Source organism: Pseudonaja textilis, chromosome 6 (genome assembly GCF_049901715.1).
Source record: "Pseudonaja textilis isolate UNSWEBS1 chromosome 6, rPseTex1.2, whole genome shotgun sequence".
NCBI classification, from domain to species: domain Eukaryota; kingdom Metazoa; phylum Chordata; class Lepidosauria; order Squamata; family Elapidae; genus Pseudonaja; species Pseudonaja textilis.
In genome coordinates this window covers 56,191,524-56,209,075 of record NC_141995.1, presented here as the reverse complement: position 1 = coordinate 56,209,075, position 17,552 = coordinate 56,191,524, and the positions used below count along the sequence as shown (strand labels likewise).

Here is a 17,552-nt window from a genome sequence, read left to right as displayed (position 1 = left end):
GGTAGTTGTTCAATATTCTATCCTAAATGTTGCTTTCAGATCACATTATTTTCAATGGTCAACTCATACAGCCTGGTACAACGATATTTTTAAGGGTTGTCCACAATTTGCTCTTGTCAAAGTGCACGATCACCGGTTGTTACACCAGCAGCATCTCACCACTGTCTCTAAATCAGAAAATGCTGTCAGATTAAATTTATGTTCAAGAACTCTCCACTGTTTTATCTTTTGATTTTGATTATTGTCCTAGTTCAAACCAGATGGGCCCCTGACTTTCAGATTCCAGTTATGTTACTTCTTGGGATATTAACTGCCAGGGCATCCTGACAAGATTTTAATTAGTCACCAATTTAATTTGTCACCAACTTCACTTCAGCACAATCCTGGAATGCCATGATGCAAGATGAAACCCAAGGCAAATACACAGCACTTTCTCAGTGCATAAATATTACAGGCAGAGGGCTTCTCCCTAACATTTAACCAAATGAGTTTTCTCCCTAACAAGTTCTCATTTCTAAGTTCTAATAAGGCGCTGAACCAACTGGCTATTTTCTTATCTGCAACACGCCCACCTCAACACCCAGAGCATTATTTTTAATTAAAAAGGTTTTGCGTATAAGGAGGAAGAAAAAACAAAATGAAGCAAATTACAGTCTGGTCTAAGCTTAGTACACAAAATTGTCTGCTACAACGTCCTACCTGTCAATGACTACTTCAGCTTCAACTGTAATAATACACAGCAAACAATAGATACAAGCTCAAAGTAAACTGTTCCAAACTCGATGGCAGAAAATATGACTTCAGCAACAGAGTGGTCGATGCCTGGAACTCACTACCTGACTGTTGTTACATCCTCAAACCCCACAAAACTTTAACCTTAGACTGTATCGTGAACCTCACTCCATTCCTAAGAGGTCTGTAAGGGGGTGTGCATAAGTGCACCAGTGTGCCTACTGTCCCTGTCCTACTGTTCCCATTTATCCATTTATTCGTACTCATTTATTATATATACACTTATACCTGTTTATACTTATATGTTTATACTTATACTTGTTTTCTCATACAAGCTTGACAAACAAAATAAATAAAATAAACAACTGCCTGCCAATAAACATTTCTTCCAAAATGATAGACAGATCCAAACGAATGCAAAAGGACTTTCTATACATGCCGTACATACTACAAAAGAGATCCAACCCTGATTGCACAAAAATAATTTTCTTCTGTAAACAAAGAGAGCAAGTTGTGTGGCCCACAAAGCAAATCGTCTAAACTAAAGTCTTTTTCTTTAGTTTTCAAGTTTCCTTTAATGAACTGAAAAGAGACATTGTATTACATGGGTCTATCGTTTTCAAATATACACCGCCATATTAAGTAAGGCACAAAGGAGTAGACGGGATACTTCAGCAACCAACCAAAAGCATTGTTCAGGCAAGGCTGCATTTGAGATTTTGGAGCGGGAATTTGGGAGGGGGTTCCAACTCTCCCTTTCTTGGACTGAACTGAGATCCAACTTTGGCATGTTCTTATCCTGTGCTCGTGTGGGACTACCATATCTGACCTACAAAAATCTGGATGTGCATTAAAATTTAGAATTCTATCTCCTTACTGCCATCTCATGGATGTCTGGATTTCCACTGCGGTCTAGTTATGGTGGCCCTCTAGTGAGATGGCCTTTCTGAGAAACAAAGATGACACTACTTTTGATTCTACACGTTCTCATGTTTCCATCAGGCCATGGTTTTGAACAACTCTCCTACAGCAGATTAAGAAGCTCTTCAGGCTTAGAGAGAATAAAATTTGATTTCCAAGAATCTGTAAGTGGCATGGTTCATACAAGCAATCAATAATATAGCAATAACACTTAGCAATAGCACTTAGACTTACTTACACACACTTCATAGACCTCTCTAAGCAGTTTACAGAGTCAGCATATTCCCCCCAATAATCTGGGTCATCATTTTACCCACCTCAGAAGGATGGAAAGCTGAGTCAACCTGAAGCTGGTTAAGTTTCGAACTTCCAAATTGCAGGCAGCTGGCAGTCAGCAGAAGTAGCCTGCAGTACTGCACTCTAACCACAGCAGAGCCACAGCTGCTCTTGTATATTATATTATAAGAGGAACTGTATATATCAGTGATGGTGAATCTTTTTGTTGTGGTGTGCCAAAAGCGTGCATGTGCACCCACAATGCAATGCCCCCTGCCCCTCCTGCACATGTGTGTGCAACCTTCCATCCCCTTACCTGCACTGCACATGTGAGCACCACCTAGCTGATTTTCAGCCTGTTTGAGGCCTTTTTCACCCTCCTGGCGGCTCGAGGGAAGCCTCTGCAGCCTCGGGAAGCTGAAAAATGGGCCTACCGGAAAGACCGGAAGTGCCTGTTTTCAGCCTCCGGAGGGCCTCTAGAGCCTGGGGGAGGCAGTTTTCACCCTCCCAGGGGTTCGAGGGAAGCCTCTGCAGCCTTTGGAGGGTGAAAAACAGGCCCGTTTCGGCACTTCCAGTATTTCCGGAAGGGCCGTTTTTCGGCCTCTCTCGAGCCTCTGGGAGGGTAAAAAAGGCCTCAAACAGGCTGAAAATCAGCTGGGAAGTGCGTGCATGTGCAGTGCAGTGCACGTAAGTTTGGCTGGGGCTTGCATGCCCGCACAAATGGCTCTGCGTGCCACCTGTGGCACACCTGCCATAGGTTGGCCATCACAAGTATATATGAAATGCCTGCAAAAGCCCACTCAGTCACAGTTATCAATCTCTCTGAAATGCAAAGTTATTCAAACTAAGATTTATAAAAATGCTATACAAACAAATACTAAAGGCAATAGCAAAAATACATAATTGAAATTCAGTTTCCTACCTCGGGACGACCTTCGTAGTAGGCTAACATGGATTTTGTGAGCACAAAAAGCCTCTCTTTATAATTTAAAGGCGATGTCCTTTTCTTTTGTTGAGACCTTTTAATCAGAATCTCTTCTAGGATAGCATTCATATTCATTTCAACCCCTTCCTCGTTTTTTCTCCGGCCATTGAAGATCCAACTCTGTAAAAGAAGCAGCAGCAGAAACCCTTAAACTCCTTTTTTATTTTTATTTTCAGCGACACAAACGCACACTGAGAAACAGAAAGCAACAACTGCTCAGGACACTTTCATTGCTCCAGGTGGAAGGAAGTTAAATATTAGACAGAAAAGTCCACATTTTGCTTCACCAAGGACTGCAATAAATTTACATAGCAAATTGGAGCCCAGGACTCAGCTGGCATGACACACAATGATTTTCATATAGTTTACAACTTGAATATGAAATATTCATATTAAGCAAATTTGATATGGCCACCCAGGTAACGTATGAAATCCCACTGACAAACAACAATCATCAAAAGCAATACAGTACAATAAAATCTCCTATCAGCCAAATAGAAAACATCATTAAAATTAAACACCCTGTAGCCCTTGAGTTACGACCACAATGGAGCCCAAAATGTACACTAAGTGAGAAAGGGGTTACATCAGTTTGCCAAGTCATTTTACGACTTTCCTTCCCACTATTGTTACGTGAATCATTTCATTCATTAACTTTTTTGCTTGTATCCTTACGATTTTTTTAAATTGACTGTTTCCTAGTATGATTTGATTGCTTATTGTCCCCTATGACTGTTATTAAGTGCTGTACCTTATGATTCTTGACTTGATGAATGTACCTTTTCTTTAATGTACACTGAGAGCATTTGCACCAAGACAAATTCCTTGTGTGTCCAATCACACTTAGCCAATAAAGAACTGAATTGAATTGAATTGAATTGAATTCTATTCTATTCTATTCTACTCTACTCTATTTCTATTCTATTCAGCCCAACTTTCTGTTGCTAAGAGAAACATTTCTTAAACGAATTTTGTCCCATTCTACAACCTTCCTTGACACCGTTGTTAAGTGAATCACTGCAGTTGTTGAATTAGTAACACAGTTTAACTGAATCTGGCTTCCCCATTGACTTTGCTTGTCAGAAGGTGGCAGAAAGTGATCACATGACCCTGGGACACTCATAAATGTGAATCAGTTCCCAAGTGTTTGAATTTTGATCACGTGACCATGGGAATGCGACAACGGTTGTAAGTGTGAAAAATGGTCCTGTTGCTATTTTTAGTGCCTTTGTAACTCTGAACGATCACTAAATGAACTTTGTAAGTCAAGAACTACCTGTATAGTATAATGCCTTTAGTGTACGTTTGTCCTGAAAACCTCCTAGACTAGAAGTCATTACTCATTCAAACCATCCAATAAAAGCAATGGCTTTGGGTGCTTCAAAACAGGATCCCTCCCAAATCTCCATGATGCTCAGTTTCACCAGCCGTTGTTTAGCCAGTCTGACTAGTTGAGACATTGAGGTTTTGTAACCAACACCCACGTTCATGGGAGTTTTAAATATTCAGCTTTAATGGCTCCAGGATGCTTTTGCTTAATTTTTAAAAATAATACTAGAATAATACTAGGACCCCTTAGGCCTGTGGTGGCTAACCTTTTTGGGCTCCTGTGCCAAAAATTGTGTGCGTGCTTGCATGCTCGCGTGCCAGCACCCAGAAGGCAATGCACGCCCCCCCTCATTACCCCCAAGCATGGACACGCAATCCCCACCCACCCACGCTGCCCCCTTACCTGCACTGCACCTCACAGCTAATTTTTGGCTGGTTTGAGGCCTTTTTCGGCCTCCCAAAGGCTTGAGGAAGACTTCTGCAGGCTTCTGCAGGCTTTGCAGGCTGAAAACTAGCCCTGTTTTGTCACTTCTGGTTTTTTCGAAAAGTCAGGAAGTGACAAAATGGGGCTAGTTTTCGGCCTGAAAAGCCTGCAGAAGCCTCTAGAAGCTTTCCTCAAGTCTTTGGGAGGCCAAAAAAGACCTCAAACTGACTGAAAATCAGCTCTGAGGCGCACATATGCATCGGGAGGTAAGTTTGCATGCAGCTCGCATGCTGGCACAAATAGCTCTGTGCGCCACATGTGGCATGAATGCCATAGGTTCACTATCATGACCTTAGGCAATTGGAGTTGGGGGGATGAAAGGGGAAAAAAATTTGGGGGGGAAAATTGTGGAAAAAAGTGAAATGAAGGAGGAAAAATTATTATTTCAGTCAGTTTAGGCATCATCCAACTCCAAAATGGGTGGTTCACAATATAATAAACCATACAACACAATACAAATAGTCTTCAACTTACAACAGTTTGTTCAGCAACCATGCAAAATTACAACGGCACTGAAAAAGGTAACTTATGAATGTGTTTCACATTTATGACCGTTGCAACATCCTCATGGTCACATGATCAAAATTCAGGTGCTTGGCAACTGACTCATATTTATGATGGGTGCGGTGTCCCAGAGTCCTGAAATCACCTTCTAACAAGTCAATAGGGAAGCCAGATTCATTTAACAACTATATTTCTAACTTAACAACTGCAGTGATTCAATTATAAGTGGTAAGAAAACTCGTAAAATGATGCAAAACTCACTTAATTTCTCACTTAGCAACAGAAGTTTTGGGTTCAATAGTGGTGGTAAGTTGAGGACTCCCTGTAGCAATCACTCTACACCAGAGGTGTCAAACTGGAGGCCCGTGGATCAGATGCATCACACCAGTAGTGGGATTCAAAATTTTTTACTACCGGTTCTGTGGGCGTGGCTTGGTAGGTGTGGTTTGGCTTGGCTTGATGGGCATGGCTTGGTGGGCATGGCAGGGGAAGGATACTGCACAATCCCCATTCCCTCCCCACCCCACTAACCTGCTTTCCAGCTCCGTTCTCCTGTGCAGGGCAACCCAAAAAGACCCAGCCAATCAGCTGGGACTCGGGAGGCGGAGAATAGATGGGGGCGAGGCCAGTCAGAGGTGGTATTTGCCAGTTCTCCAAACTACTCAAAATTTCTACTACCGGTTCTCCAGAACCGGTCAGAACCTGCTGAATACCCACCTCTGCATCACACGCAGTCCATGCTCACCCCAGCTCCGCGAAGCGGGAAAACATAGCAAAACGTCACATGACGGCAACATGAGGCGGTGAGTTTGGCACCCGTGCTCTACACAAAAACATACAAGAGCTCCATCCATCTCAGTCCAAAGTTTGGGAACACAACCAACCTCTTATGGAATATGAGAGACCAGAAATGAAGACATCACTCTTTTTTGGAATAAATGCTGCCACGTTGTTCCACACAATCAGGAATAAAGCCACGTGGTTTTCTGATCCCATACAGGCCATCCTTGCATTCAACATGAAATCTGAAGTATAACCATATAATACCAAAATCACGTACAATATGTTGTCCTTTATGTTGTAACGTGACTATCAACATTAGGTTATTCCTAAGCAGAAAGCTTAAATGTCAGGGGAATAAGTTGATTTAAAAAGTCTGGAAACAGGGTTTTGCTATAGTTCTCATTCAGACGGACAAAGTGAGAACTGTTAGCATTTCATTCTGAAAGAAAATGCAGGGAGAGAGAGACATTGAAGAGGCGTTTGAACTTCTTCAATAATTCTCATGGTATTTTAATGTTTCAAAAAGGCAACATGAAACGCAGCCCTTAAAACTATAAAGCTCTCTTTTCAAACACAGGCTAACAATTTCAGATTTGGAGAAAACAAACTCGTCAGCCAAAAAATGCTTACTGAACACAAGTCACCCACGTTTACAAGTATGATTTATATAGTTACTTGAGATAAAAACTAGTCACGCTACTTCCATTAACCTGTTTCATTTAGAAGTACATTATGAATGTATAGATCTCCAATCTGATTTTAAGACTGGCCTCAAGACTCTTTCATTTTCCAAATGGGGAAACTGGGAAGTTGAGTAAATTGGGTGATTCAGTGGCAAAATTAATCTTGACCCTCAAAATCAGATCCCTTGCCTCCAACACATCACACTAGCCAATGGAAAAATGCCGGAAACTTGTGACAATCTTCCTTGTGAACAGAAAATAAATCATGTATCAAACACTAAGAATGGTTGTGTTCCATCCAATTTAGTGTAAAAAAAAAAACCACATTTAAGCAATTACAAGTTATATATATTATAGGCAGGTCTGATTACTTGTAATCAAGTGGTTTTGGACTATGGTCAACTATTAGAAGATCTGGTATTTTACCAGACTTGACACAAAAACCAATATGTCATTCCACTTTTCCCTACCACTAATATATAAGTTATTTTAAAAAATCATCTCTGCAGAAGAACATTGCGCAAACCTATTTTAAAAGTGTGATTGAAATCAGTGGTGGGATTCAAATTGTTTTACGATTGGTTCTGTGGGTGTGGCTTGGTGGGCGTGGTATGGCTTGGTGGGCGTGGCAGGAGAAGTTTACTACAAATCCCCATTCCCTCCTCACCCCACTAACCTGCTTTCCAGCTCCGTTCTCCTGTGTAGGGCAACCAAAGAAGACCCAGCCAATCAGCTGGGACTCGGGAGGCAGAGAATAGATGGGACGGGGTCAGTCAGAGGTAATATTTGACGGTTCTCTGAACTACTCAAAATTTCAGCTACAGTTCTCCAGAACTGGTCAGAACCTGCTGAATATCCACCTCTCATTGACATGCTTTAAACTATTTTCTTTCTCTTTTCAAAACTGTTCTTACAGTTACATGCGATTTAATTAGGTTCACTATTTTGGGTGGTAGCCAACAGAATGGATTTGAATTTCCTTCTGAAAATTGATTACAGGTAGTCCCCGACTTAAAACTACAATTGAGTCCAACATTTCTGTGGACGTTGATTACACCACCCAGGGACACTGCAACTACCACAAGTAGAAGTGAATTAGCAACAGTGATGGGTTTTTCAAATTTTCTCCTACCAGTTTGGAGAGAGCAAAGCAAAATTCCACCGAGGGAACCAAATCATTGCAATCTAGAGTAGTTTAATTCATGCTTTTAATTCAGGAAACACTGATCAAAATCTGAAACTAATAACAGCGAGAATGGAGACAAATATAGAAGTACCTTTATGGCACTCTCAGTCCCGCAGGGGACAATGTTCCTTTTTCTTCTTAAGAACGTGTCAGATATAAAACTTCCCTGGACAATGCACCAAACAAAAATATCTACATTGAAAACATCTATTTCTAAGGAATAGGATTATGATATGTTTAACTGCAAACATAAGTGTGTTGAAGGAAGCCATGAAAAAAAAAAGATACAAAAAGAAGCGAGGCACCTTGGCTAATGCAATATAGACAAATATAAATTACTTCTCTTATTTTGCAAATCTTGTGGGGAATAACTTCCCCCTAATAGGTTAGAAAAGTTCTTATGCAGAGTATAATTTCCGTGATGATCCGTAGTCAAAATGTATTAAAAAAATAGCAATAGCAGCTTTTTGGTTACACAAATGACCATCATAGCAGTTAAACAGAGTTAACAAACTGTTCAGTCTGTACAAAAGCAATGTTTTTATGTAGCAACCGGCAAATGTAAACGAAAATAATTTCTGATTTCAAAAGTATTACAAAGATCAGCTAGTGGAGATTGTAAAAATAAAAATGTGCAAAAATGTATTAGGTAATATTTATGCTAAATTCTGTAGCTTCATAGAGAAAAAATGTCCTCGTGTATCTATCTAGGTTAACAATTACATTAAATAAGTTACTCCACAATTGTTCTACAGAAACAAGAAAGCAATCCAGATATTCAGTATAACTGATGTATGAAATGGAAAAAAACGCTTCGATGAAAAAAAACTGAATTCAAATAAGATTTTGCAGTAGATCCAGCTGCTTTTGATAAAGAGCAACATATTCTAAGTTTCTCTTTTGTGTCTCATATGTTATTTTTTAAAAAAATAATTAAAATAAGATAAATAACCTTTTGGGATCTTCTTGATTCTGACCCTCAAAACGTTATCCTTCCTGAGGGAGATACAAAAATCTAAAATTTGTTATAAATCCATAGCAGGATAAGTCCATCGATGTGCTGAATGATTGTATCATCCAATTAGAATATAATTTACTCAAAGTAACCTCACAAGCATGAGCACTGGTCCCAAGATTTTTTTTCCAGTACTGTCATAGCTTTGAAAAGTTGTTAACAAAATTATTGTAAGCGGAGGAAAATGAAAACTGGTTTTACTTTGTTAATGTTGGTTTCTTGTTTATTTCTCAAATTTATTGGCTGTACATCACACTGTGTTCAGGAAACTCTGAGCAGCTCACATCAAGATAAAGTAAACCTTCAGCAATTATAAATATATAAAAACAGATTAAAATTACAAAAAATTAAACCAACTAAAAAAGCAAGGATTCAGAGGGAAGAGCTGGAGTACCAACCACCCCCTAGGTAACCTTCAAAATCCATATTCCTATATTCTATCTTTTTAAGGCTGTCTGGTAATCAACTGAAATTAGTTAAAGGAATGATATAACATTCATTTTCCTCTTATCTTGTTCACCTATGACGGGGTGTCAAACTTGTGACGACATGCTGTCGTCACGTGACCTATTGCAACTTTCCCCCCTTCGCTAAAACAGGGCGTGGCCAGTGCATGATGCACCTGGCCCATGGGCCGCAAGTTTGACAACCCTGAGCAATGATGACTTACACCCCTGCCAAAAAATATTAAGTGCAGACACTCAATGGTTGCTACCTGTTGTAAAACTTGGCTTACCAGCTAAATGTAGCCTCTTTGGGGAAACCGAATCACCTGTTCCTTTGCTTTGAAATACAAACTTAGACTAGATCATCTGATGTTGTCTTTTTAAGAACAGCTGTTTTACAGGGTGCTTTTTTAAAAAGCTTGTCTCAATATATACGATAACATTCTTATCCTGAGATTACTTCCTCTGTCACTTCCTTGCTTGTATGGGTAGCTGAGCACATGCACTTCAGAACAAACTAAATAGAGCAACCTCCTACAAAGTCTTGTAGCCCATTATAAGACTTTAAAATAGTCTGTAATAGAAAGAGTGGCTACAACATGGAGAAAATCAAGTCACTTCAAAGACAGGTTATTCTGTATTTCTGGGTGGTGTAATGGTTAGATGCTGGATTGGCTCTGAGGAGACCCAACTTCAGTTTACCTGCAGCCATAGAAGTTCACTGGGTGACTTTCAGAGGTGGGTATTCAGCAGGTTCTGACCAGTTCTGGAGAACTGGTAGTGGAAATTTTGAGTAGTTTGGAGAACCGGCAAATACCACCTCTGAGCTGGGTCTTCTTTGGTTGCCCTGCACAGTAGAACGGAGCTAGAAAGCAGGTTAGTGGGGTAGGGAAGGAATGGAGATTTTACAGTATCCTTCCTTGCCACGCCCACCAAGCCACACCCACCAAGCCACGCCCACAGGACGGGTAGTAAAAAATTGGAATCCCACCACTGGTAGCTTGTTCAGCCCAAGCTATTTCAAAAGATTAAGGAAAGAGTACTACCGGAGATCAAATAAGATAAAAATCTAATGCAAGGCTATCAAACTCGCGGCCCACAAGGCTGAATGCATCATGCACTGACCACACCCACACCCGGCTTAATGAAGGGGAAAAAAATCTCGATACGTCATGTGACAATGCCGTGACATCGTGGGTTTGACACGGCTGATCTAATGGAAAAATACCCTACAGATCCCTTTTTTCATTTTAATTGTTTTTAGGTAATATTTATGCTAGAAAGAACAAGAACGAAAGGTAACAGCAATGAATAAGGTATGTCAACATTCAGTCATAAGTTGCATATAACAGTCTATTTATCATGAAAAATTAGTAATAGCTTAATTTATACATAATCTTTCTAGATCCAATAAAAATGTGATTCATCCGTTTGAAAAGGATGTATCTGAATTTTTTTTTCAAGCATGTATCGGTCACCTTTTTTTTCCATAAAAGCAATTTTCCATACCTTTGCATGGCAACTATTCAATGATAGGTTATCCAGAAATGGATCCATTTGGAGCAAATCTCAAACCTGCAGCCAGGAAAGCTACAATAAACTCTATAGTTATCTTCCTCAAAAATATGTAATAGTCCCAATTCTGGATTACTTTTATACTTTTTCTTTATTTATTATTCTAAATTATTCATCCATATTTTGATGAATGACGATGGACTAGTTCTGTTAGTCTAAGCCAGCTGAAATTAAATTCCAACAAGGTAATACTCTGTTTTCCTCTGTATCTCTCATATGGAAGGTGGTAGAAAATCACAACCGTTTGTCATTTGAGGCCAAGTGACAAATGGCTTGGAAATCAGGTGATTTTCTACCGCCTTCCATATGAGAGATACAGTGATAGAAACCCACCTGATTTCCAAACCATTTGTCACTTGGCCTCCTCCACTTGTTTTCCCACATTCGTATCTCTCAAAGTTACATGCCTTTATGTATAATCTGATCATTTTGCCTCTGACTTAAGTAAGGACCTATAACCGTGAGGGCGAACCTGTAGCACGCAGAGCCATTTGTGCGGGCATGTAAGCCCCAGCCAAACGTACCTGCGCTGCACATGCGTGTGCCTCCCAATTGATTTTCGGCCCGTTTCAGGCCGTTTTTCGCCCTCCCGGAGGCTTGAAGGAAGTCTCTGCAGCTCTGCTGCCTCCAGGAGGGCAAAAACAGTCTCTCCCGGGCTCCAGAGGCTGAAAATGGGCCCTTCCGGTATTTCTGGAAGGGCCGTTTTTTGGCCTCCTGAGGCTGCAGGAGGCCAAAGTCTCAGGGAGGGTGAAAACCGCCTCAAACGAGCCAAAAATCAGCTGGCAGGCACGTGCATGCACAGTGCATGTAAGGGGGCAGGGTGGAGTGCTGCGCATGCACGCGCAGGGGGAGCGGGGCGTATCACATTGTAGTTGCACGCGCTTTTGGCACACCCCAACAAAAAGGTTCGCCATCACTGACCTATATAGTCACCCAAACTCAAAAGCTGACTGGGATGCCTGGAGTCAGGATCTCAATTTGATGCTCTTGTGCCAATTAGGATTTGTAAATTAAAGAGAATGCTAGTTGAAGAGCCATGGTGATGCAGTGGTGAGAAGGCAGTATTGCAGGCTAACTCACTGCTCACTGCCAGGAGTTCGATCCTGACCAGCTCAAGGTTGACTCAGCCTTCCATCCTTCCAAGGTGAGTAAAGTGGGCAATAGGCTGACTCTGTAAACCACTTCAGAGAGGGCTGGAAAGCACTATGAATTGGTATATAAGTCTAAGTGTTATTGCTCTTATCTTATGGAAGGGGGAAAAAATTAAAAATAAATAAATAAAAAGATTTCTAATGAACTTAGTAACTTAGATAAGCAGACACAAAGCTGCTCTGTGTGACAATGGGTAGCTATTTCACTAAAAATGAGAATCAGAATAATCGTTTCCCTTTTGTGTGAGAGTGGTCACTGGGTATTTCCAAAACCAGACAGATAATTTTCCAATATGATTTATAATGGCCACCCATTTCACAAAGGTGACTCTGAGCAGCAAACAAAATTAAAGCAATACTTAGATTAGCTATATATAGGAAAGATACACCACAATTTAATGGATTAAGTTGGAATCAACAGAGCAGTTATGATCCCTGAAACATAATCCAATTCATTGGGATCCAATGAATAATTTTACCATGAACTTATTAACATAAATGAAATCTTAAGAAATGCCATTGTTTGGAAATGGAACAAGGTATCAGAAAGACTTACACCAGGGGTGTCAAACTGAAGGCCAGGGGGGTGGGGTGGGGGGCGGATCCGGCCAGCAGCGTATTTAGATCTGGCCCCTGGGATTGCCCTGGAAACAGTGAAAGACTGACCTGCAGTGCCTCTGCCAGCAAAAACAGAGTCCAGGAACCATGGGCAGCCCTCCCAAGCTCCATTTTCACCGGCAGAGCATTGCAGTAGGCTGTCACAGCCAAAAACGGAGCTCGGGAACCTGTTTTCATTGGCAGAGCACTTGGGACACCACAGGCACCTCCAACACGAGTGATGTCGAGCTGGTCAAGCCCACCCTGGCCATACCCACCTCAGCCACTCCAGGTTAAACACAACCCTGATGTGGCCCTCAATGAAATTGAGTTCGACACCCCTCACTTACACCATCAAATAAACATACACACATACATACACACACACACACACACACACACACACACACATACATATACATACTGTTCTGACCCAAATACCGGAAGTGACAAAACGGGGCTAGTTTTCAGCCTGCAAAGCCTGCAGAGGCCTGCAGAAGCTTTCCTCAAGCCTTTGGGAGGCCAGAAAAGGCCTCAAGCTGGCTGAAAATCAGCTGTGAGGCACAGTGCAGGTAAGGGGGCGGCGTGGGTGGGGATTACACACACATGTATAGGGGGGATGGGAGCCCGTGCATTGCCTTCTGGGTACTGATGCGCGCACAATTTTTGGCACCACTGACAAAGGGTCTCCTGCTTGAGCGGGGGTGGGTCTAGAAGACCTCCAAGGTCCCTTCCAGCTCTTGTTACTCTGTGCTCTCTAAGGAAAACCAGTTCCCAATGAATCTCAGAAATCTGGAGCTGAGTCAGAGAAAGAGACGGCTGATCTTGATCCAAGAACTCACCAGCAACTAAGACATGCAGAATGCAGGTGGTCAGCTTGTCTCCTCAAGAAAAATTGGTGGCCAACCTCTGCCAACGACTGGGACTATATAAGAGCAACCTCCGGACTCTTTCTTAACCCTTTTCGAAAACAACATTCCCATTTTTGGCCTTTGCACATTGAACCTCTGGCACGGCTTCAGAATTGGACTCTGGGTACCCCTGGGCTTCTCTGCTTCTTCATTCTCTTTGTCAACATGCTTTGACTTGAAAAGCAAAGTACATACATCTCCTGACTCTTGATTTGCAACCTCTCCAGTCAAGTATGATGTCAATCAAGTATGATGTCTGCCATTCACTGATAACTCGTAAAACATTCCTATGCCTGTTTTCGAGTTGCCATAAACAAGGGTGGGGGGGAATCTGAAGGAGTAGTATGGCAATTTAAAACTGGAAGTACATTCCACGCTTATCTTATAAAGATTATAGCTAGGCTACCAGATCTTCTGCCACAAAAATCCTTCATTGGAGAACATGATTGATGACACTCAGCCTGTGAACATGCTTCATTGGAGGATATGATTTATGAAACACCCTGGGGGGAGGGGGGAAACAGGGTCACAGGTGACTGTAAATTACGTATGCCAGAGTTGGCTTCATGTAGGTTAATGCCGACATGTTGCCCCTAATAAATCGTTTGGATTCTTTTGAAGCTTGGCTCGAGGCTCATGATTTAATGAGGGCAATCGCCGGAACCCTGACACTCACATTGACAAATTTATAACTCCAGCATAAAACTGCTTGTGAACTTCTAATCTACGGGCTACATTGCAGGACAATGCTGCAATCAAGGTATATATTTTTTTTCTCTTCACAAATCTGACAGGCAGGTCACACCAGGATCACTAGGCCAATACTTAACTCACCCAACTTAGATGGCTAAAGGAGCCGTGGTGGCGCAGTGGTTAAAATGCAGTATTGCAGGCCAACTCTGCCCATAGCCAGTTTGATCCTGACCAGCTCAAGGTTGACTCAGCTTGCCAGCCTTCTGAGATTGGCAAAATGAGGGCCCAGATTATTTGGGGCAATATACCAAAATTTGTAAAGAACTCAGAGAGTGCTAAGACACTATGGAGCAGTATATAAGTGCTATTGCGATTGCTAAACCCATCAGTCTGTCTATCAAGATTTGCCTCCTTCCTCAGCCAAAGTCATCCATGTTGAGGAAGTGATTGGTGGTTGTTTTGTTGCTGGCATAAAACCCAGTAATTATTGTATCTTACTAATCTGTTAGGATAATAGCACTTTCTGCTCTCAGGACCAAGGCAGAATAGAGTAGTGTAGAGTAGAGTAGAGTGTCAGTGTAAGTGTAAGTATAAGTATAAGTGGAATAGAATAGAATAGAATAGAATAGAATAGAATAGAATAGAATAGAATAGAATAGAATAGAATAGAATAGAACAGAATAGGATTCTTTATTGGCCAAGTGTGATTGGACACACAAGGAATTTGTCTTTGGTTCATAAGTTCTCAGTGTACATCATAAAAAATAAAATACATTCATCAAAAATCATAAGATACAACACTTAGTGAATAGTCATAGGTTACTAATAAGCAATCAAATCATGCCAGGGAACAAATAAAACGATATAAGTTGTAAAGATACAAGCAATACGGTTATAGTCATAAGTTGGAAAAGATAGGAAATAGGAAGGATGAGAAGAAGAATAGTAATACAGTCTTAGTAAATAGTTGGACAGTGTTTAGGGAATTATTTGTTTAGCAGAGTGATGGTGTTCGGGGAAAAAACTGTCCTTGTGTCTAGTTTTCTGGTGTGCAGGGCTCTATAGCGTCGTTTTGAGGGTAGAAGTTGAAACAATTTATGTCCAGGACAGGTTCTCCATGGAAGGCAGGTTGGTAGCAATTGTTTTTTCTGCAGTTCTAACTATCCTCTGAAGTCTGTGTCTGCATAATGTGCCCTTATGTGCCATAATGTGCCTTAATGCTGTCTGCCTGAATGTGCCCTTATGAGTCAAATACAGTTTAGCCTTCCAAACGAAAAGAATGACCAGACCAGAACCCTTAGAAGGACAAACTAAGAACCACGAGTGTTGTTCTCCAGCAAATATTCCTCCACCAACAAGTTATATCAATCGAATTATGCAGGCAATACTCCCATCATATCCATTTTAGCCAAACCTCCATTACTTAAAAGTCCGGAGAAAGCAACAGAATATTTACAGAAATACAAAGTTAACAGAGTGGAGCAGATTAGAAAACAAGATACAGGAAGCTACCTTTCTCCTGATCCTTTTTCTCCTCCATTGGTGCCTGAGCCACCCCAGCATCAGAGGTTCACAAGGAACAAGCCACTCTGCACTCGCTGCTAAAAGCTCTTGGAAATAAAGCGTTATTCCCTAGAAAACAGGCCTTATGCAATGGTTCTTCTGTTCCGACATGGCCATCAGAAATGTTGTATGAGGGTTAGAAGATGGAAAAGCTCGAGGGAATTGAAGCCGAGATGAACAGCAATCACAGAAAAAAGGCATACAAAAGGGGGAGAAACAACTTTTGAGGAAGAAGAGGGGAAAAACCGCTTGTAGATCGTGTGACTGTGAGAAAGAGGAAATAGCATACATGCGGCAGGCAGAGGAAGCTTAATTGAAGACGGACACCAGCGGTTTAGCAGTCTAACAACCCAAATGAAAATTTTATGCGATGGCTCAACATGTAAATATTCTTGGGTCTCTTAAAGTGAACATTTTGTAAAGATTTTGTCTCGGTTGTCATTGCACTAGAAGACAGCAAAGCAGAATATTTTGGACCATTATTTCTAATTTGCTTTGATCTATTTACGCTATAAATGACAAAGACATTTCAAGGAATAAATGTCTATAGAATATTGTCTGTGCTATCATGAACGAAAGACATTTGGGGAGGTGGTAGTGACAGGTTATTGTCTGGGCTGCTGTTAGAAGAATAATGCCACCAAGCTATCCTTGGCTTCTCTGATTCTGCGAAGGGAGAGAGAGTACTTGTTAATTTATGTTGGGTAGAGAGTAAGCAGATTTATAACAAGGGGCATGTGAATCTCGTATGAAAAGAATGACATTCTGCAGTAGTTATCCGCTGTGGATAGCTTTCAACGTTATGCTAAGCATTTTTGAGACCAGAATATCTGAAAATCCTCCCTTCCTTCTCATTGAAACCTGCTCACTTAACTAAAATAATCACTTGAGGTCCTTGAATGCATCCCAGGGCCACAAGAACTCTTAGTTTGGAACTGGAGATGCCCTGATGTTCCACAACTTTCTTCAGAGAGAATCTCACCTCCCTTTTAATTAATGTACTAGCTTGATATCCTTGCTTCACTACAAAACTTTGTGGTTGGGCTTAGTTTTTGGGGAGGAAAATAAGTGTGTGGGGGGCGGGAATTCTGCCTCTGCCTACCAGCATCCATCAGTATTCATCTGGCTAGCATCCTGACAGTGTGTGAGAGAGTTGAGGGCTGTTTGGAAACTGAAACAGTATTAGCTGTGTGAGCAAGGAGACAGCAAGGAGCCTGGGCGTGGCTTAGCTCAAGCTGGTTGCTGCTATGAAACTAAAACAGAAACGGAAACTCCTCTCCTCTGTCTGTGTTTTGCATTTGGAACAGATTTCTTTTCAGGGGGAGAGGGGGAGTTGAACTCCTTAGCATCAGAGCATGTTAATAATAATTATATAGGAAATACTAATGCTCTGATGGTCAGTTTGAAAAATCCTTTCTTAGTGAGCACCTAAAAGCCAAGAGGAACATACGTACCAAATTTCAAGTTTGTAGGCTTTACGGTTCTGGAGATTTTGTGATGATGCGTGAGTGGTATTTCGCATTTATGTATATAGAGGAAGAAGATATGCCTAAACATCCTTAGTTAGGAAGTCTTTTCATATTTGCACGACTTAAGCTCCTGAAATGAAACCTGCTGCATCAAAATCATCGCAATACCGCAATACCTCAATACCGTTTTTCATTTGGTGCTTTTCTGCATTTTGATTTCACTCGCGCTTGGTATATGAGTGCTAGCCG

The 17,552-nt window shown here is 41.2% G+C and overlaps 1 protein-coding gene across 2 annotated transcripts in view; it reads right to left on the bottom strand.

Annotated features, from left to right (window-relative positions):
- TEC (tec protein tyrosine kinase) overlaps nt 1-17,552 on the bottom strand; it is a 73,188-nt gene that overhangs the window by 39,030 nt on the left and 16,606 nt on the right. Inside the window, exons 1-2 of one of the 2 annotated variants that reach the window (XM_026699914.2) lie at nt 15,784-16,031; nt 2,852-3,034 (exon numbers count right to left, since the gene is read on the bottom strand). In XM_026699914.2, the coding sequence (XP_026555699.1) occupies nt 2,852-3,034; nt 15,784-15,834 (234 nt within the window). In that variant the 5' untranslated portion in view covers nt 15,835-16,031. Of the gene's footprint in view, nt 1-2,851; nt 3,035-15,783; nt 16,032-17,552 lie in introns of those variants that run through there. The other variant, XM_026699915.2, reaches the window with a different exon arrangement.